The sequence below is a fragment of the Octopus bimaculoides genome, chromosome 10 (assembly GCF_046866305.1).
Source record: "Octopus bimaculoides isolate indiv1 chromosome 10, ASM4686630v1, whole genome shotgun sequence".
NCBI lineage: Eukaryota > Metazoa > Mollusca > Cephalopoda > Octopoda > Octopodidae > Octopus > Octopus bimaculoides.
Window position 1 is genome coordinate 86,749,428 of NC_142937.1, and position 23,680 is coordinate 86,773,107.

A 23,680-nucleotide genomic window follows, 5' to 3' on the forward strand; every position below is an offset into this window, starting at 1 on the left:
TGTTGAAAGAATGAAGAAGAATACAAAGACAAAAACATATTTGAACATGGTAAAATGATTTAGCAATCATCTGTCAGTAAAATTTAAGAAAATTAAAAAAAAGCACAGCAAAATAAACACCCACACCAAATATGTTTTTAAAAAAAACAGGGGAGGTTAGATACTCAGGGATCCACTCTGCATGTAAAGTAAATGGTAAAAATCAGTGCAAATATTTCTGATGCATTAAGTCAAGAAGTTCCAATTAATTCAAATTACACTGGTGATAAGGAGAAAATCATTAGCTTAACGAGTAATTTTCTTCAACAGAGACAGAAGAGATAGGTGAATAATTTCACTTCACAAAGTCTATGGTTCACTGAGGTTGTTTGATAAGACTGAAATATGGCCAGAGTTATCGTCGTACTGTCAACATCAGAATCAATCTGATCTCACCTCACCACATTGTCCACACTTTTTTTTTTTTTGATTATTCAAACATTTCTCTTCAATGTGCATATATCTATTAAGGTAAGCAAGGCATACATTTGGTTGTTTCATTCTTCTTCTGGTTATTGCCTTCACAACTGAACTTATGAAGACTCCCATCAGGTGTTAACGAACTCACTTTGTTATTAAATGATGGCTGGGAAACCTCTGCTTCTATAATTACCTTTTTGGTTGGTTCATTTGTTTTACTTTTGTAAAAGAGAAAGACTTTAGTTCGTACTTTGTATCAATTCTCTCTTCCACTCAAGAGCAAAACAGATGTACAACTAAAAGGGACATATTTTTAACTGATCTTAATTTTTTTTTAATTTTATCTCCCCTAACCATTCTTGACCAAAATTACTCATTGAGTTAATGATTTTTTTTACCAATACCCCAGGGAATAATTCTAATAATTTAACCCTTTAGCATTCAAACTGGTCATATCCAGCTCAGTATATTCTACCTGTTTTATATGCAAACTGACTAGATCCAGCCTCTCACACCTACCCTACAATGTCATTTTAAAAATAAACAATCACATCATTGAAATCACAAAATTGTGAGATAATGTATGTTTAATTCGAAATGATGTGAATAAATAAGTATTACATTTGACAAAGTAATTCTGATACTAAACGGTTGAATATCTTTAATTCATTACATGATGTATATTAGCACCAACCTCGCTATGTGTAACTTAGTCTGGGAAGGTCTGCATGGCTTATGGGACACAGACCTTCCATCCAGACAAAGACATCAGAAATATTACAAAAATAAACAGTGCAATAAAGCAGTAAAAGAGCGCCACCTCCATCCACTTCACCAAAGTTGTCTCCCTTCACCAAAGCAATAATTAATATTGGAGAATGGCTGTTAAGCAATTAAAAAATATAATTCAAAAGTAAAAGACAAGTCATTAAAAAAAAAAACACACAACAAAATCAATCATGTAAAACAAATAAGAAAGAAAGAAAGAAAGAAAAAAAGAAAGAAAGAAAGAAAGAAAGAAAGAAAGAAAGAAACAAAGGAAGGAAGACAGAAGGAAGGAAGGAAGGAAGACAGAAGGAAGGAAGGATGACAGAAGGAAGGAAGGAAGGAAGAAAGACAAGGAAACAAAGAAAGAAAGAAAGAAAGAAAGAAGGAAGGAAGGAAGGAAGGAAAGAAGAAAGAAAGAAAGAGGGAGAAGTGGAAGGAAGAAAAGAGAGAAAGAAAAAAGGAAGGAAGGAAGGAGATAGTGCTGGGTTTCTCAACCCGCTGGTATTATATAATTATTTGAAACCCGAGTACAAACAACAACAGAACATCCCATAACAGAAGAAATTTGAGACAAACCATGGCAATAACAACAACTACAACAATATTTCATAATTCAGGGTAAGTAACATCAACAGTAACAAAAAACAACACAACAATTGCAACAAAAACAACAGCCACAACAACAGCAACTACAACAACTATTTTGACAAAAATTCATAAAAGCCAACGTTTTAACGGTGATTTTACTCCTTGTTTTCTTAGAAAAACTCTTCCCCAAAACAAACATTCCAAAGTTTCACTAATGTTTTAATTAATAGCTATCATAATGAGTTTTGTTGTGTTAATTATGTGCATGTGTGGAGGCACAATGGCCCATTGGTTAGGGCTGTGGACTCGCGGTCATAGGATCAGTGTTTCAATTCCCAGACCAGGCGTTGTGAGTGTTTATTGAGCGAAAACACATAAAGCTCCACGAGGCTCCGGCAGGGGATGGTGGCAAACCCTGCTGTACTCTTTCACCACAACTTTCTCTCACTCTTACTTCCTGTTTCTGTTGTGGCTGTAATTCAAAGGGTCAGCCTTGTCACACTGTGTCACGCTGAATATCCCCAAGAACTACGTTAAGGGTACACGTGTCTGTGGAGTGCTCAGCCACTTGCACGTTAATTTCACGAGCAGGCTGTTCCGTTGATCGGATCAACTGGAACCCTCGACGTCATAAAAACGGAGTGCCAACAACATATGTGCATATGGAATATGGAGGTCAAAGGATGGACAAAGGGGTCAGTGGAAGGGGTGAAGCATACTATCAATAGTTTAGAGGCAAATGAAGTAAATCCTTTTATAAACAAACCCCCAATCTGTAATGCTTTAACTCCAGATTTATTGTAGTTAAATTTATTTCTTCTGGGTGGGATAAAGATCCATCCCAAATATGGGTTTTTGCCCTGGTTAGACGATCATCATCAGAAAAGCAAAGTAACTCTCTCTCTCTCTCTTTCTCTTTCTCTCTGAGAGCTGTGAAGTAAAACTGCGCTTGTTTCAGCAGTGAAAAAAAAGGGTAATGGGTAAAGATCCCCTTCGGTCCTGAACGACCATGGGATTGCATTAAGAAAGTCCCCCTCCAAGACACAAGTCCAGACAAAGTTGTTTATGGAAAACCAGCAGTCACCCATGCATGCCAGCCTCCCCTCTCTATACCACTGGTGTTATCCAAGGGAAAGGCAAAGGCTGATACAGCTTGGCACCAGTGATGTTGCAACTCATTTCTACAGCTGAGTGAAACTGGAGAGTTGTGAAATAAAGTGTCTTGCTCAAGAACACAACACATAGCCTGGACTGGGAATTGAACTCACAACCTCAAGATTGTAAGCCTGATGACTCTAATCACTGAGCCATACGCCTTTGCAATTTTCAGCAATATGTACACTGAAATTGGAACACACCTCAGTAGAGTGACATGGCCCTTGTGCAAAGATCACACGCACAAATGTGAAGGGTCTCTATTCAGTATTCAGACCAGCTAGAAATTGCAGCCAAATAATAAATCACATTTTAAAATTGGAAGAACAAATTCACCATACGATGTAGTCCAAGATATACAAAAGGATGAAATGGTAATGGGGGGGAGGGGACATTTAATCATTGATTTGTTAGATGAAGGCTGACCCAAGACCGAAAAAAAACAGCAAATGAATTCGATGCAGATTCATCAATAAACAACTGTGATGTGATGTCTTGATATAAAGCAAAATAGTAGCTGCAGATGTGAATTTCTGATTAACTGGTCCCCTGTGGAAATAACATATCTATAGGCGTAGGAGTGACTGTGTGGTAAGTAGCTTGCTTACCAACCACATGGTTCCGGGTTCAGTCCCACTGCATGGCACCTTGGGCAAGTGTCTTCTATTATAGCCTCGGGCCGACCAAAGCCTTGTGAGTGGATTTGGTAGACGGAAATTGAAAGAAGCCCGTCGTATATATATGTATATATATATATGTGTGTGTGTGTGTGTGTGTATGTATGTGTCTGTGTTTGTCCCCCCAACATCGCTTGACAACCGATGCTGGTGTGTTTATGTCCCCGTAACTTAGCGGTTCGGCAAAAGAGACCGATAGAATAAGTACTAGGCTTGCAAAGAATAAGTCCTGGGGTCGATTAGCTCGACTAAAGGCGGTGCTCCAGCATGGCCGCAGTCAAATGACTGAAACAAGTAAAGAGAGTACAGGATTATTTTGTCTTGAGCTATCCTACCTAGGTATACAAGTGTGTGTGTGTGTGTGTGTGTGTTGGAGGGGGGATGGAGGTAAATACATATCCATGTATGTAACTGTATGCAAGAGATATAAATGCTTACTAAATCCTAGTTCTAGAATTTCATACTAAGTGGCTGAGGGTGGTAACAATCCTAAATATTCCCAGATCCTGTTCTGACCAAAATAGAATTCATTATCTTTAAGAAAACGAAGAAAACAAAAATTCAATAATTTGGTTTTTACAATTTTGCTACGCTGCTGCAAATATTCATTGTCAACTGCATTCATTTATGGTTTACAATAGTGCAGCATTACCATAGCCTTCTTGTACTTAGCTATATTAACCACTTTATTAATTAATAATTTTTTCTTTTCAGATAATCAATGATATTATAATATTATCAAAGATAATCAAGTAAGCCACTCAATCTACTATAAATATGTATATATATATATATATATGTCATCATCATCCAGTGTTTTAAATCTGGGTTTTGTCCCCGTTAACAGGGGTGGTCGGATCTACCTCAATGTCATAGCAACTGAGGTAGGCAGGTGCAGTCCACCCCAACCTTTGGGTGGGGTGGCTGGTGCCCATTCTCCTTTGCTATCATGAGGCTTTATCAAGTATTATGTAATTTTTCATTTTAATCTTACATTATTTTTATATATAACTTGACAAAAATAAACATTAATATAATGTAATACATCAACATCTGGTCAAACTTGCTCAAACAAATGTAATTATATATATATGTATATATATATATATTACAAACACACTTACACACATATAAATACAGATACACAATTAAAACTAATCTACCCCAGCCTAAAACAATGTTTGTACTTTTAAAACTTTGTAAGATAGACAAAGAAAATGAAATACTATAAGAAGAATTGGATGGAAGAAAGCAAGTCTTACCTGTATGTGATATTCTGCCAGAACCTTCTGGGCAAACACATCATTAACCTGAAATTCCTCGTTGTTGTTTAACGTGTCTTCATCATTTGATTGAGGGTTGACATGTTGAGGCATGTTATTTTCCAGCTTGTTTAGGGTTCGATCCATAAAATCCAAATGGTGCTGGATTAGAGTCATCTTCAAAGAGAGAGATTAAAAAGAAAATGAAGGGGAAAATATAAATAAAGATGGGGTAGGTTAGTTTCTTAATAACAGACTGTAAGGAGGCTGTTGCTAGAAGTTATTTAATTACTTTTTTAAAGCAACCTCTAGGCTGATGTTTTATAGAGGATTTGTCCAAACCTAGACTTGAAGGTATATTGTAATACTACTGGCTATTTAGTAATTTTAAGGGTGAACAAGCTCTATTTTGTACCCTGCTACATTCCTCATGGCATATACCTTAAATATATATATATATATATATATATATATATATATATATTAATAAATAAGGATATTACCAGGCAGTGCCAGAACACTAACATAGCAGCCAAAATGACCAAACCACTGATAAACTATTGATAATTTTTACCTTTATGGGGTTTTTTACGCATGCTAAACCACTGATATTATTATAAACAATAATATCCTCATATATATATATTCATATATATATATACACACACACATATATATATATATATACACACATACATATATATATATATATATAAGCTACTTACCACACAGCCACGCCTGGGAGGACTACAGCCATGATAGATCAATGCTTTCAGAAGTTTTAATTATTTCTATGGTCTTGTGCTTATTTTTTATTGATCCCTGAGATTATTTATTCACATTGAATGAATCACGCATTATTTCATAGCTTTGAGATTTCAGTGAAGTGATTGTTCGTTTTTAGAATGACATTGTAGGGTAGTTGTGAAAGGCCAGATATGGCCCGTTTGAACATAAAACAAGGGAGAATATTTGGCAAATTCAAATGTTGAAAGGTTAAAGGTACACATGTCTGTGGAATACTCAGACATTGTGAGCAAATAGTTTGGTTGACAAACAATTGAACTTTCGTTACAGGAAATTTTAATCGGCATCCATCAATTTTGATTATTGTTAGATTAGCAGAATTGACAGAATCATTAGAACCTTAGATAAAATGTCTTGCAGTATTTGTTCCAACTCTAAGGCGGCGAGCTGGCAGAAACGTTAGCACGCCAGGCGAAATGCTTAGTGGTATTTCGTCTGTCTTTATGCTCTGAGTTCAAATTCCACCGAGGTTGACTTTGCCTTTCATCCTTTCAGGGTCAATAAATTAAGTACCAGTTGCATACTAGGGTTGATCTAATTGACTGCCCACCCCCACCCCCACCCCCCACCCCACCCCAAAAATTTCAGGCCTTTGCCTAGAGTAGAAAAGAGTATTTCTTCCAGCTCTGTATATTCTGAGTTCAAATCCTGTCTAAGCCACCTCTGCTTTTCAACCCTCCAGGGTTGATAAAAAAAAGTATTAGCTTAATACTAGGATTGATATAGTCAACTCATCACCTCTCTTCAAAATTCCTAGCCTTGTGCCTAAATTAGATACACTTTGCTTTTTTCTTGAGGGAAATTATTTGGTTAGTACCCGTCTACTCTCAGAAGACTGGGTCATTTGAGTTATTTCTGTTGCATTGTCACATTTCTGGCAATAACCTCTCTTCATTCCTTCTGGGATCTCATGTAATTGAAGCCAAGTCCCAGTGATTACAAAACAGCACTAGGGTTAAATGACACACTACAATAGAGATATTGTAGGCAAAGTGTGTCAACAGAAGATAACCCAACATCTCTCTTTCTCACTCTCTCTGAAAACTAACCTTTATGCCTTATCAAAGGAAACTTGAAATGAAGAAATTCTGAAGATCATAATCCTTGTAACATTCACTCACATTAATTTAGCCCCAAATGTTGCCGTTTCTCAGAAACTTAAGGAAGTTCTTAGAGGTATGACATTACAAAATATGTGCTGATATTTTAGCTGAAGTTCTTCAAACATGCTGAGTCGGCAGAAAGTGAATTGTGGTCGGTTTACTTGTTAGTATTGAAAAAATTTCACAACCAAAACACATGGTACTCATATTGTGTAACAGTCTGTGAACCATTTACTTAAACACACACACACACAAAAGCAAGTTATAAATTGAAACAGAAATAAACACAAAAACACACAAATACTGTACACACTGACAGAAAACTTTGCAAAGACACACACACACAGAGGAAAACATGCATATACACACACAAACTCACAAAGATATACACACACATGTACACACCCACCGAGAGCCATATACGCACAGTATATACAATTTCATAATCATTCTAGAAATGTAAGAGCTGAAAATACAGCAGCTGTTTGTCATTGTGTTAGTGGAGCCGACAGTCTTGGAGTATGGTCTCGGATCAGTGACTTCACTTTCTACACTATTGCCAGCGCTTCAGAAGTGGCAGACTTTTCAGATGACTACACCCACACATGGAATATAACATACACACACACACAAACACACACACACAAACACACACACGTGTACAGATATCTCTCTCTTTAACACATACATATTCATATATGGTAACCACACATAAAAGTGTGTATGCATGCATATTGTATCATGGGAAGGTCAAATAGTTTTATATATACATATATATTATATATATATATATATATATATATATATATATATATATAATAGATGTAGTTAAGTGAAGAAGAGAAAAAGTACTCGAAACTTGTCACAGAGGTCAAATATTTGTATTAACAGATTGTTATTTAAATCTACATTACTCAAAGTTTCATGGACAGTGAAACACATCTGATCTTTGAGATGCTGTTGATATAAGTAGCAAGGCAACCATCATATGTTCAAAAGAAGATTGATAACCGTTGTAAGTATCTTCGTGTCTGCACATCACTTTGAACAACGTACACTAGGACAGAATGTGATGAGATTCTGGACTGTGTGAGTGCAAAACAAACACATTGACCATTTGGCCATACTGTGCCTACACGTGTGTGTGCATGCATGTGTATGTGTGCATGAGTGTATGCACGCATGCATGCCTACGTACCATTGTACTGGTTTCAATCACTGAATAGTGGGTATACTTCAAGGGCAGATAACTAAATCAAAACCAGATTGTATGATGCCTGTGTATGAAGTGCAGTGCTGCATGGTAGAGAAACATGAACACTTAATGTGAACGATGTGCAAAGGCTGGACAGGAATGAAGCAAGTATGTTCCAGTAGATGTTTAATGTTAGTGGGTATGAATGATGAAGGGGCAAAAACAAAAAAAATTAGCTGAGCAAAATACTTGCTGAAAAAACGAAATCCTAAAGATGGGTGGATGTGTGTTTATGTGTGTGGGTGTATATTTATGTATGTATAATGTAAAGCCAGGAAATGGTTATATTCATTAATAATTTAACCAAAATATACATTCTCCCACGTCACATATATGTACAGACACAGACATTCACACACACATACTTTTGTATGTGTATATAAATATTATATTACATATAACATACACATGAATAAATAAATATATATATATATATATATATATATATATATATATATATATATATATATACATGATTTATGAATACATATATGTATGCATGTGTATATGTATGTGAAAAAATATATATGTATGTATGTATACAGATATATATAGATAAGTACATAAACATAAATAAGCTAATACATCTATTATATATGTCAGCATGGTTGTGCATAAATGTGTATATATGAATGTATATACATATGAGTGTGTGTATGTGTGTGTGTGTGTGTGTGTGTGTGTGTGTGTGAGTACATACCATTCCTCTATTTGAGCAGATAATATTGCATTTTTAAAAATTCAGCAGAATGAACAAAAATTCTTTGACTCTCTAGCAGAAGTCAGAAAATATTTGGGGTATATCCCTAGGCATCGATAACTTCAAGATAGGGGGTAGCATTTACTTTATTTCTATTGTAAGAGTAGGCTAAGATTATATATCAAATGGAACGACACTTCCTCTTGGAAATGGTAAGTTGAGGAATAGCTGATGGAAACTTAAATGATGCCAAGATAGTTCTAAGTTCTAAGACTGTAACTGGAATATTTCAGTGAAAATAGGGTGTAAAATTATGTCCAGCATTTGTTAACCATATTAGCAGCACCAGTTATGTATTCATATATAAACATGTATATATGTATGTATATGTATGTATGTATGTATGTATGTATACACACATGAGCACATACAGATGTAGTTGTATTTGAACCTTTAAGATTTCATATGAAAAATATCAAAGCCAATTGCTGTAGGAGAGTATGCAAACTCTATTATGCATGCGTGGGAGAATATATATGTAAGTGTATGAATCAGTATAAACATACACACACTTATACACACATATATACACATAAGTGTAGGTACATATACAAAGCATATGTATATCTATCTATTTATCTATCTATCTCTCTATCTATCTATCTATCTATCTATCTATCTCTCTCTCTCTCTATATATATATATATATATATATATATATATATATATATATATATATATATATATATATATATATATATATATATATATATATATATATATATATATGTATACATATACATACATATACACACATGCACTCAGATTAGTGCACATGTGTGCATATGTATGTATATATATATGTATGTATGTATGTATGTGTGTATACACACACAATGTAATGTATTTCTAAACAAAGGCAACGCCTGTGTTCATAAATAACTTGACCAATGAGACATGGATTTCTCTTCAAATTTCATTTTCTCTTATGTCTGACACACTATTCCAGACAAAACAAAATACTGCAGTTTGCTTATACGAAATATTTTCAATATAAACAATATTTTTCAGCTAATCCTATTCTCAGGATTAGTATGATTAATACGTTATTCCAACAGCCAACATTTGAATAGTGAGAAACAGGGTGCTTCTATGTACCGGCACAAATTGCTAGAAATAGCAAATAAAATTCCTAGGAATCAAGCCATTCTGTTTTAAAGGAAGTAAACATTGGAAACATAGCTCTCTCTCTCTATCACTCTCTCTCCCTCTCTCTCTCTCATTTTATATACACACACACACACACACACACACACTCGCATACCTCCCTTTCACATACACACACATATACTCACACAGAGTTGAAACATTCCCACTACCACATTGCCATCACCCCTTCCTTCTTTATTCATCTATCACCCCTTCCTTTTTCATTCAGATGTTGTGACAAAGAAAAACACAAGAGTATTATTATAGTAGATAATGAGATGGACATTCAGAGCTAAAATGACTTTGTACATAAGTTTGCATGATCAGAAGTGACTCTAAGATAAAAAAAAAAAAGAAAAAAGAAAACACAGCAACAACAATAATAATATTGGTTTCTAACAAGACACAAGGCCTTGAAATCAAGATATAGGTATCATCAATTAAATTGAATCCTTTTAATTGACTGATATTTTATTCGATTGAACCCAGAAAGATGAAAGACAAAGTTGGCCTTCAGTGTGATTTGAACACAAAATATAAAGATCTATAACTAAATAGTGCAAAGCATTGTAGCAAATCTGAATTGTAGCAAGATTGTAGCAAATCTGCCACTGTGATTTTTGAGAGAGAGAACTTCTAGAATTTCTTCAAAACCCAATGGACAATGTAGGATTATTAAATGAGATTAATCTAAAGATTACTAAATGAAACAGACATATGTATTTATGTTCAAGTACTTATGAACTCAGGCAGGATGGTGTGGTTCGGAAAATTGCTTTATGATTATATTGCTTCAAGTTCAATCCCACACCATGGTACCTTGGATAAGTGACTGTCTTTGACTACAGTAGCCATCATCAAGCTGACAAAGCCTTTCAGAGCAGAATTTGGTAAATAGAAATCTGTGCAAAAGTCTATCATATATTGGCTACTTTATTGAGAAAGATTAATGCCAAATGCTGGAAGATTGATAAATCAAACATCTAGAATACACATTTACTCTAATCATTGAAATATTCTTTTACAGACTAAGCTGGAGCAGCTACCATATACTTGTAATATTTATAAGTAGGTATAGACATGGCTATGTGGTTGAAAAGCTTGTTTCCAGTCATGTGGTCTTAAGTTCACTCCCCTGGGTGACACCTTGGACAAGTGTCTTCTATTATAGCCCTAGGTTGACAAAAACCTTATTAATGAATTCAGTAGATGGAATCCGAAAAAAAATGAGTGCTCTGTGTGTGTGTGTGTAATGTGTAATATGTGCGTGTGTCCTGTCTTAGCATCATTTGGTGGTTGTAAACAAGTGTTACCATCATACAAGAGGTATTGCTCATTTCCTGTCTTCCATGGAAAACGTGTCTGGCCATGGGAAATATTAGCTTGAAGGGAAACAGATGAAGGTTTGTGACTGGAAAGGCACCCAGCCACAAAATGTCTGTCTCAACAAATTCCATCTGACCTATGGACATTGAATGACAATGATGATGTTGACGATGCTGTGTCAATAAAACAAAGCTTAGAGTCAATATGAACGCCTAAAACTAATGCACCAGCATGGCTACAGTCCAGTAACTGTAAACCAGTGAAGGAATAAAAACACGAAATAAAAAATATTTTACTGAAGTTTTTAGCAAGATATCAAATTGCAATTTTTATTGTGCAAAACTTGCATTTTTTTTTTTACATTTTGTTCTTTTTTTTTCTTTATTTTCATGTTCCTTGACATAAAGAAATGTAATCTGTGTGGTTGATATACTTAGATGACATGTATATACAACAGGATATGACGATATGAAACAACATGGAGTGCGGTGGGGTTTAGCTTGTTGGTGAAAGAAAATGTTTGCAGGAATGTTAAGTTCCAAGCTGAAAACTGATTCTTTTAGTTTACTAATCTGATCTAATACCTTTAAGACTGTGTTGGTGTTGGTGTTGTTGTTCTTGTTGTTGGTAACGGTGTTAGTGTCGTTGATGTCATTGCTTAATCCTAGGTCAGACCTAATTAAACAGACTTATGATCAGAAACATTCCAATCATCATCACCATCATCATCGTTGTCGTTGTCATCATCATCGTTTTAATACTTTTACTTGTTTCAGTCATTTGACTGCGGCCATGCTGGAGCATGCTTCAGTTGGTTCTGTTGAACCTTGTGATGTGTCACCAATTGATGCCTTTAGTGGTGAATCGATGTTCTTTCTTCCTCCTTTTCTTCTTTTTTGTTTTTTGTTTTCTTCTTCACTCATGTTTGCATTTCCTTTGGTTTTAGATTTGATTTGTATTTTAATGTGGTTTCATATTATATATGTATCAAACACATGTGTTATATCAGTAATTATTAAATTCAAATCTTAATTTTCTAAATAAAACAAAATTATAAAGACTAAATCCACAACCCAAAGACAGGAACAGACACAATTTTTATGCCACCCTGTGGCATAAAACTCAGAGTCACATAGTTCTTAAGCTAACTTTTAAAGAACACAGCCATATATGTATCTACAGTGGAAGTTCTTTCTGGTTTATTTTTTCCTGTTTGACACAACAACAGCAACAAAAAAAAAGGCAGACAGTACAGTACAGTATACATTAATACTTACTGAGTGTAATAGAGAATAGATTGGCATTTAGTGTAATAGTGTACAAATAAAGTATAGTACACGTAAATATGTAGTGCAACACAGTAGAAATAAATGAAAAATGGGATGTGACAAAAGTACATGCCAGCTTGGAATTTATATGTATCATAATAAAAATAAACTGTGTATATATATATATATATATATATATATATATATATATATATAGAGAGAGAGAGAGAGAGAGAGAGAGAGAGAGAAAGATATATATATATATATATATATACACATACATACACATTGAAGACATATTACAATACACACACACACACACGCGCGCGCGCACACAGAAGACATATTACAATATTAATAACTTTATATATATATATATATGTGTGTGTGTATTATAACACACTTTTCAATACCACACACATACACAACACACATATACACATATATATAGTGTAAGAGAAAGAACGACACAGGGACATGTGTATGTGTGCACAAATATGCATTCATACCTACGCCCACAATTGTTGCACCATTAATATATACTCAGATATTTTTTATTGCATTCCACTCTCTCTCTCTCTCTCTCTCTCTCTCTCTCTCTCTCTCTCTCTTTCTTTCTTCCTTAGACACACATTACAACATTTATTTCAATATACATATGTAACACTTACAACATACGCTAGAATATTCTTAGTTTTATCTAGATACAACCAAGTTAATACCATCACAACATCATATCTTGCTTTTAATGTTTTTCCATTAGTTTTAATTTTATTCTAACAGAAAAACAGATTTTATTTTTTTTAAATTTTGTCTAACATCTTAACTAAAGTAATCCATAACCTTTTTGTTACCAACCCAGGACCACCCGTAATTCTGATATAAATTACCTCTTTTAAAATGATCTAAATTAAAACGTTACTCCAATTTCCACATTGACTTGTGTTTCAAAAACTAGCCGAATAATGATAAAGTTATTTCAATCAAGTCTTCATTACTTTCAAAACTTGAGAAGACTGGCCCACCACAACAGAATTGAGACCCTAAAACCAAGGTGCGATATAAAAAGCATTGTTGTGGGTGCTGGTGCCACATAAAAAATGCCCTGGTGCTGGTGCCGTTTAAAAAAGCATTGGCGATGGTGCCACATAAAAAGCACCCAGTACACTCTGTGGAGAGGTTGGTGTTAGAAAGGGCGTCTGGCCATAAAAATCAAACCTAAACAGACTATGGAGCTTGGCATGGCCCCTGGCCTTACCAGTTCCTGTCAAGCCTTCCAACATGGAAATTTTCATGCTAATCAAAGATAGTCATACATGTTACCTATCCTACTATTATTACTACACATATATACATGTTTGTGTGTGCGTGTGTGTGTGTGTGTGTGTGTGTGTGTATCATATTATAATCAGGGATAAAACCTATGTAGGATTTTATCAGGTAGCTAGCATGTAAAACCTTTTAGGTAAAAATTAATACAGAGCATATAATTTTTTATAACAATTATAAGGGAAAATTACATGGTACTTCCACATGCTAGCATGTGGCACGACTATGTAGATTTCCCTTATTTTAATTGTTATACCATGTAGTTTGCCCTTACTATAATTGTTATAATATATATATATATATATATATATATATATATATATATATATATATATATATATATATATATAATCATCATCATCATTGTTTAACATCTGCCTTCCATGCTAGATGCTAGAATGTGTGACACACACACACACACATGAACGTATCTTCATCTTTATCATCATCATCATCCATTAATGTCCATTTTCCATTCTTGTGCCATGCTAGTGCCAACCCAGTACACCTTGTAATGTCGTTGGCGTTAGGAAGGGCATCCAGCCATAGAAACCAAGCCAGGACAGACAATGTAGCCTGGTCTAACCCCCACCCCCAGCTTTACCAGCTCCTGCCAAACTGTCCAACCCATGCCTGCATGGAAAACGGACGTTGAGTAGTGATGATGATGATGATGATATATACACATACACACACACACACATACATACATATAATATATTCCTTCCTTTCTTCTGCAGAATGTGCTTATCATCCAAGATAAAAAATTTAAAAGGGAACACCATTATAATAAGAAAAGGAACAGAAAATAAAAAACATCTATAATAACAACAAACACTGCAAACATTGTGAGACAAAGAATAGGATTGTATACAGAGAAGAGATAGGTTTTTATTATCATTATTATTATTATTATCATTATTATTATTATTATTATTATCATTATTATTATTATTATTATTATTATTATTATTATTATTATTATGATGATGATGTAAATTGATGCCAGATGGTATTTAATAGGCTAAGGTGGTGATGGTGGTGATAATGGTGAAGGGAGGAGATGATGCAGAATGGAAGCAGCATGTTGTTGCTTGGGGAAAAAAAAAAAAAAGGGAAACCAAATTTGTTACACTTCTGCATGGAAAGAATTGTCTCCGTAGCAGACACCCAGAGAAAGAGAAAAACCAAGAAAGAAAGAAAAAGGTCTCTTGTCTGCTATTGTTTATGATAATATCCTGGTTTTCTCTAGGAGGGTGAGGGGGGTGAGGTAGGGAGGTGTATATGTGTGGGTGTATGTGTGTGTGGGTGTGTGTGGGGTGGGTGGGGGGGTTGTCAGAAATTGAACTAAATTACAAACATGGAAAAAATTTCAAAATTAAGCAAGATGTGTACACACACACACACACACACACACACAAATATATATAGTATCCATGTGTATATGTATGTATACAGTAAAGAAATTATTCATATTTTTATTATTAATTTAGTGTTGTTGCTGTTATTAGTGGGTGGTAAGTTGGCATAAAAAACAGTGTCAGAGTTTATTATAAAGAGAATTTGATTATTGTTGTTGTTGTTGTTGTTGTTGATGTAAAGAGAGTGAGCTGGCAGAACCATTGGTGAGAGGGATTAAGTCGATCATGGTGCATAACTGGTACTTATTTAACTGATGCCAATAGGATGAAAGGCAAAGTCGACCTCGGCGGAATTTGAACACAGAACATAGTGGCAGATGAAATACCACTAAGCATTTCGCCCAGCGTGCTAACAGTTCTGCCAGCTCACCACCATAAAAATAATAATAATAATAATAATAATAATAATAATAATAATAATAATAATAATAACAACAACAACAACAATCATCGTCATCACCACCATCTGAGCTGGCAGAATCATCAGCACATTGGACAGCATTTATTATCTTTACATTTTGCGTTCAAATTCCACTGAGATTAACTTGGCCTATCATCTTTCCAGGTTGGATAAAACAGGTACCAGTTGAATACTAGGGTTGATGTAATCACCAAAACCAATAAATTTCAGGCTTTGAGCCTATAGTAGAAAGGATTATTATTAATTCAAGGCATTTAATATAGGCGCAGGAGTGGCTGTGTGGTAAGTAGCTTGCTTACCAACCACATGGTTCCGGGTTCAGTCCCACTGAGTGACACCTTGGGCAAGTGTCTTCTAGTATAGTCTCGGGCCGACCAAAGACTTGTGAATGGATTTGGTAGATGGTAACTGAAAGCCCATCGTATATATGTATATATATATATGTGTGTACTGAAGCACCACCTTTAGTCGAGCAAATCGACCCCAGGACTTATTCTTTGTAAGCCTAGTACTTATTCTATCAGTCTCTTTTGCTGAACCGCTAAGTTACGGGGACGTAAACACACCACCATCGGTTGTCAAGTGATGTTGGTGGGGGACAAACACAGACACAGAAACATATACACACACACACATATATATATACATATATACAACGGGCTTCTTTCAGTTTCTGTCTACCAAATCCACTCACAAGGCTTTAGTCGGCCCGAGGCTATAGTAGAAGACACTTGCCCAAAGTGCCACGCAGTGGGACTGAACCCGGAACCATGTGGTTGGTAAGCAAGCTACTTACCACACAGCCATTCATGCACTCTTGTTACTTTTTACAAGAGTTTCCATAGCTGTTTTTCCTAATGAGGAGAAATATCTTTGTCATGAAAAAAAATCACCCATGGTACACTGTAAAGTCGTTGACATTAGGATGGGCATCCAGCTATAGGAACCTTGCCAAAGCAAACACTGGGAACCAATGCAGCCCAGAGGCGCAAGCTTGTGGTCCTGTCACGTCAGCATGGAATACGGGTATTAAATGACGATGATTGTTACACACTGATATACTTATAGGGGTTAGCATCAACTGCAATGTGCAGTCAAATAATTAAGGAACTAACTAAAATGTCGTTCATGTTCACAAAATAATGTTCTGTAAATAAACGCCAGCCTCTAACGTCCTCAGATGTTTCAGATTCTGGTTCAAAGATACGGTCATGTGTTTCTCCTTTAGCTTATTATTTTCCTTTGAAGATATTATGTAAAATATAAAACTGAAAGTTTCTTAATCACTGAAATGTGAATGAAAATTGCAAAGCGACAAAGTTGTGTTGCATTCCATATGGTGGTTATTGTCACAATGTCCATGGTGCCACAATGTCCATGGTGCCACCATGGTACAACTAGTAATCTGGTAGAAATAAGTGTTGCTTAAAACTGAAACATAACAATTTTTAAGACACTTCAATCTGACTTAATTTTTGCTCTCATGTGTATATTATTAGATTTGAAGACAAATTATTGCCAGAACATATGGAGACATTGTAAGAAGAGAATTATTATAAAGACCATGAGTTTCAGTTAAAAATTTTTAATGGGCTTAGTCTCACTGTGCGGCATCTTGGGCAAGTGTTTTCTACTATAATACAAACAATATATGAATATATGCAAATATACGTATATGTATGTACATACCTACATCTACATGTATATATAGATGCATATCCAGGTACAGGACGTAGCAAAAAAATGTGGACAAAATGATAAATGGAGCACAGAAAACACACAGGCCACATAGAGAACATTTCCTTCATCGGCTGCGACCATTCTAAAACTAAGCGTTTCAAAGAGTGAGTGAATTTGGTAAAAGGAAACTGTATAGAAGCCCGTCATGTGTGTGTTTGTGTGTATGTAAGTGTGTGTGTGTGTGTGCGTGTACATCTATGTTTGTTGCCCACCATTTGACAACCAGTGTTGGTTTGTTTATGTCCCCATAACTTAGCAGTCTGGCAAAAGTGACTGATAAAATAAGCTAGCATGGAAAGCGGACGTTAAACGATGATGATGATGATGATGATGTGACTGCTTAATCATGCCATGTACAAAAGAAGCCTTGGAACTGTCTGAATTTCAAAGAGGTCGTATTGCGGGTCATTCTGAAGGTGGACATAGTCAGCGTAAAATTGCAGAAAACCTTGGGATCCCTCTTTCTACAGTTAATAGAGTGATTCTGCAATTCACCAGAGAGAGGAAGGATTCCACATCACTTTGTCCAGATCAACCAGGGCCCTCTGACAGGACCCTTCTCTTTGCTAAAAGAAGTGTGGAGGATAATCCACATTGCAAGACCTCTGACATAGAAGAACAAGTTCGTATCAGTCCCAGAACAGCTGTCAGCTATCTCCACAAACTTGGTTACTATGGCAGAACATAGTAAAAAAAAAATATATATATATATATACATATATATATATATATATATATATATATATATATATATATATATATATATATATATATATATATATAAACAATTGCAGCGTGGGAGGTGTTTGTAAGCCATTTAAAATAACACACAAAAGCCGTTAGATTCAATTCAACATTTAAATTTAATTTGTCAAAATATTTTAGTCGCTTTCAGACCGCGACCTGTTCACTGACAAAATTCTGTGCTGCTGTCATTTTAGTTACAAAATAAATAAATTAATTCAATGGAATACACTGTCTGCAAGTCGATGGATACCGCATATTCTCCTCCATTTTCTTATTGCTATATATATATATAAAGTTTGATAACTGCCATTCGACTAACCGGTGTTATCTAAGAGTTACTTCCCTTATAAAAACCAAACTGTCTTATGGTTGATGCAGAAAGGAGCCATTAAGCGTTCAGTTTTTACTTCATCGAACAACTAAAACTGGTCGAATTTAGATGATACCATTCTATGTAAACACATATGCCTGACACGTCCACACATAACAGCATTGACATATATATAAACAGCACACATACTTATGCATACAAACAAGATACGCAGATACATATATACACGTAAAAGTCTCACATCACATACATGTATACTTGCAATGATACCGACACGTACACACACACAGCAAACCAACGACAGAGTACTTCTACACAGTTGCTGGGCCTTCCAGAAATAGCAACCAAATTTCCATCAAATCATCATCATCATCATCATCGTCGTTTAACGTCCGCTTTCCATGCTAGCATGGGTTGGACAATTTGACTGAGAACTGGTGAAACCAGATGGCTACACCAAGCTCCAATCTGATCTGGTAGAGTTTCTACAGCTGGATGCCCTTCCTAACGCCAACCACTCCGAGAGTGTAGTGGGTGCTTTTACGTGCCACCCGCACGAAGGCCAGTCGAGCAGTACTGGCAACGGCCACACTCAAAATGGTGTATTTTACGTGCCACCCGCACAAGAGCCAGTCCAGGGGCACTGGCAACAATCTCACTCGAAAGTCCTTACACATTCCGCGGGCACAAGTGCCAGAAAGGCGACGCTGGGCACAGGTGCCATAACACTTAAAAATAGAAGTACTCAAACGAATGGGAAATCCTAGTGACATTGTCTGAATAAAAGACGTGATGGTCATGGCTGGAAGGTCTTTCATCAAAGACAACAACAACAACAGGAAACATATCAACACACTCATGTAGCCATGTCGACTTACCTCATCTGCTGACTGAAGCATGTCTTCTGCCACATGTGATACATTATCTTTGGTCCGAGTCATTTTCCGACTGAGGTTTTCAATGTGTTTCTCCTCTCTCACACACGGTGCTTCGGATGCTTTCTGCCCAACGCTGCCATTGTGAGCCTCCAGCAGAACCTTGGTGACATCAGATGCTGTTGTCGATGATGTCATCTTTGGAACTTCCTTTCTCTCACTTCCCTCCACTTAAGAATTGGTATAAGAATTTAAAAAAAAAATAAAATGATTATTAAGTTAATTGCACAGCACTTTTAATGAGAAATTAATGTAAGATCAATAAAATAAATAGAAAGGCATTTTGAGTGAATGTGTGTGGACAACTTGCATATTTACACTGCAAAATGTGCATGTTTATGTATGTATGTATGTATGTGTGTGTGTGTATATATATATATATATATATATATATATATATATATATATATAGTCCTGTGTATAACATTAAACTGCATAAGGTAGTGAGGCTCCAGTGTGGGAGACCTGGAGTTGTGGGGAGAATGGAGTCACCCCTTAATTATCATTACTTTTAAGTTTATTCTGACCAAGAACAGCAGTACCTGTCAGGATCCCAGGGGTATATATATATATATATATATATATATATATATATATATATACACACATACATACATGGATATATATATATATATATATACATACATTCATGTGTATACATATATATATGTATACATATGTATATATATATATAAATATATATATATATATATATATATATATATATATAGAATAATAAGGTAATCAGAATGTTGGATGATTATATATATACTTTTATTTACGTTTTTACATTTTTAGGGCTTTCTTTCATTATACACACACACACACACATATATACATATATAAAAATTATAATCTAGGGTATCTAAGAGATACCACCATGCTTGAAATAGCAGTCCAGTCAAATCTTTGATACCCAAAACTATAATTTTCATAATAATTATTACCTCTGAGGTTTCTATTCCCATGCTGGCCACCTGAGATAAGGTCGGCATTTTTAAAAAACGAACTTATTCTTATTTATATAAATATATACATATATATATATATATATATATATATATATATATAAAAATTTAGAATTCATTAACTAACCTTTCTCAACACTTTCCACTGGTTCCACAATAAGCTGGGCACAGTGCCTTATTTCTCCAACAAGGTTTCGTCCAACAACACAGTATTCTGCATCATCATCAAGGGTTGCATTGTCTATTGACAAACTGTAATCTCGGTTCCCAAATTTCTCTGGAAAAAGAAAACGAAGCATCAAAAGTTAACTTATTCATCCTCATCATCATCATCGTCATCTTTAGCATTTTAACATCCACTTTTCTATGCTTGCGAGAGTCAAACAGAATATTCGTTGAGGTAGATTTTCTACAACTGGATACTCTTCCAGTCACTAACCCTGACTCGCTTCCAAGCAAGGTAATGTTTCTTTATGACCAGGCATGTTCTCATGGAAGACTAGAAATAAATGCCGCTGCTTGTATGACAGTGGCACTTATTTTACCACTATCACACAATATCAAGATGAGGGAGCACACACACACACACACACACACACACACACACACACACGCATGCACACATGCATGCACGCATGTATATAGTCCACAATACTCAAAAGATTCAAACTCAGACTCCGATGTGTTTACAGGGGAACAATTCCACCAGGTAAAGAAAGGCTATAAGAAGGCTCGAGTTGAGCAGGTATACAGGCAATTATGTGGATAAACAAATTAGACTCATCATCATCATTATCATCATCGTTTAACGTCCGCTTTCCATGCTAGCATGGGTTGGATAATTTGACTGAGGACTGGTGAAACCAGATGGCTGCACCAGGCTCCAATCTGATCTGGCAGAGTTTCTACAACTGGATGCCCTTCCTAATGCCAACCACTCATTTACATATTTTGTGTTTCATACCCAAACTATTATATTTTATATATTTAATGTATCTAATTCGTTCATCCACATAATTGCCTCCACACACATATGTATACATAAAACAGTATATGGAAACAACTGCATGAAAGCCTATCACGTTATTTTAGTTTCCATCTATCAAATGCAGTCCCAAGGTTCTAGCATAATAGAGTAGAAGCCACTTGCTTAAGGTGCCATGGAGTAGACATTTAAAACAATGATGTGTGTGTGTGTGTGTGTTATTTCTTTACTACCCACAAGGGGCTACACACAGAGGGGACAAACAAGGACAGACAAAGGGATTAAGTCGATTATATCGACCCCAGTGCGTAACTGGTACTTAATTTATCGACCCCGAAAGGATGAAAGGCAAAGTCGACCTCGGCGGAATTTGAACTCTGAACGTAGCAGCAGATGAAATACCGCTAAGCATTTCGCCCGGCGTGCTAACGTTTCTGTCAGCTTGATCTGTGTGTGTGTGTGTGTGTGCAGGTGTGTGTGTGTGCAGGTGCAGGTGTGTGTGTGTGTGTGTGTATGTGTGTGTGTGTGTGTGCGCGCGCATCTCACTTGGTCTTGGTATTGCATGGCATGTGTAAACAAGCATCACCATCGTACAAGCAGTGTCGTTTGTTCCCAAACATCTGTGCAAACATGTCAAGCAGAGGTAAAGGTATCACCCTGCTTGGAAACAAGTGAAGAGTGGTGACAGAAAGGGCATCCAGCCACAGAAAATATGTCCCAAAAAATTCCAGCAGATTCATGCAAGCGTGGAGAAATGGACTTCGAAAATAATAATGATGTTTGCATGTGTGTCTGTGCACGCAAATAAGAATTTAAACAAATTCTAAAAAACAATCCACGGTCTTTTATTCAAGGCAACTTTTCAACATTTGATAACAACCAATATATTATTGGAATATTAAATCAACAATATGTCCAGCTAGGAAGATATTAATCAAAATATAAAATAAATGGAAAAAAAAAAATCCCCACATTACCAAAGATATGGAAGAAATCCCCTAACAATAATTACCTGGGCTATCGGTTTTGGTGATATGTTAATGGTACAGAACCCCTTGAGTTAGTTTTCTAGAATTTTTACAATCAATCTGAGACAAGAATTGAAAATACACAACTGACCATGCTAAATGCCATCACACTATTCTGTCACATGTACAGTTCCTGTGTCAACTAGTTTAAATGTATTAAGTTTTGTTTTGGTTTTTGTTAGCATAATTCTCTGAGGATTATGTGCTTGAAAAGTACATAAACTTTAATTAGGAAGTAAAAGGTAATTAAAGGAGTGTAAATATAGGGATTTAAACATGTTTCAGTGACATGAAAAGCAACGCACGGTCGTTTATCTGAAGTAGCTTTTCAACAGTGAATACTAAGCAAATAAAACAGGCAACTTAGAGTACCAACAATATGGTCAGTTTGTAAAGAAAATATTGAACAGACGACAAAATTCCCACAAATATATGATGAAAATGCCTACAACAATTACCAGGACTACACAAATATAAATATATATATATATATATATATATATATATATATATATATATATATATATATATATATATATATATATATATATATTATTAGTTAGGTGTCTATGGCACACACACAGACACACACATTCCAAGAAGTGGTTTGGCTTCATCAAAATATGTTAAACATATTCAAACACATTTAAAGTAGCAATTTGAAAGTGTATTTCAGAGAAAGAGGTGTAGAGAGGAGAAGAGAGAGAGAAAGAAAGAAAGAAAGAAAGAAAGAGAGCACAAGTTCAGCAAGATAATTGCTGTATGATTATTTTGGTTATAATTACAATCAAAACAACAATGTTGACAATTAGTCATGTGATTTATCCTCTCCCTCCTCGTTAGCGTTAACTAAACGTACCAATACCATAGTAGTAATGGTTTCATGGCAAACATGACGACTGTCTCTGATTAATGTTTTCATTGCTGTGGAATTTGAACGTGATATTTGCTTCTCTACATTTCATAATCCTTTTATTCTTCTGCTTGTTTTCAATCATTTGATTGTGGCCATACTGGAGCACCCCAGGACTTATTCTATTGGTCTCTTTTGCCAAACTGCAAAGTTACAGGGACATAAACACACTAGCGTCACTTGTCAAGTGATGATGGGGGGGGGGGGACAAAACACATACACATACAATGGGCTTCTTTCAGTTTCCGTCCACTAAATCTACTCACAAGGATTGGCCCAAGGCTG

At 35.4% G+C, this 23,680-nt stretch overlaps 1 protein-coding gene across 25 annotated transcripts in view; it reads right to left on the reverse strand.

Annotated features, from left to right (window-relative positions):
* LOC106884266 (uncharacterized) overlaps positions 1-23,680 on the reverse strand; it is a 275,565-nt gene that overhangs the window by 45,028 nt on the left and 206,857 nt on the right. For all 25 annotated transcript variants that reach the window (XM_089358952.1, XM_089358949.1, XM_089358953.1 and 22 more), the window contains 3 exons: positions 20,597-20,746; positions 19,445-19,671; positions 4,910-5,086 (listed from right to left, as the gene is read on the reverse strand). In XM_089358952.1, coding sequence (XP_089215078.1) covers positions 4,910-5,086; positions 19,445-19,671; positions 20,597-20,746 — 554 coding nt within the window. The remainder of the gene's footprint in view (positions 1-4,909; positions 5,087-19,444; positions 19,672-20,596; positions 20,747-23,680) is intronic.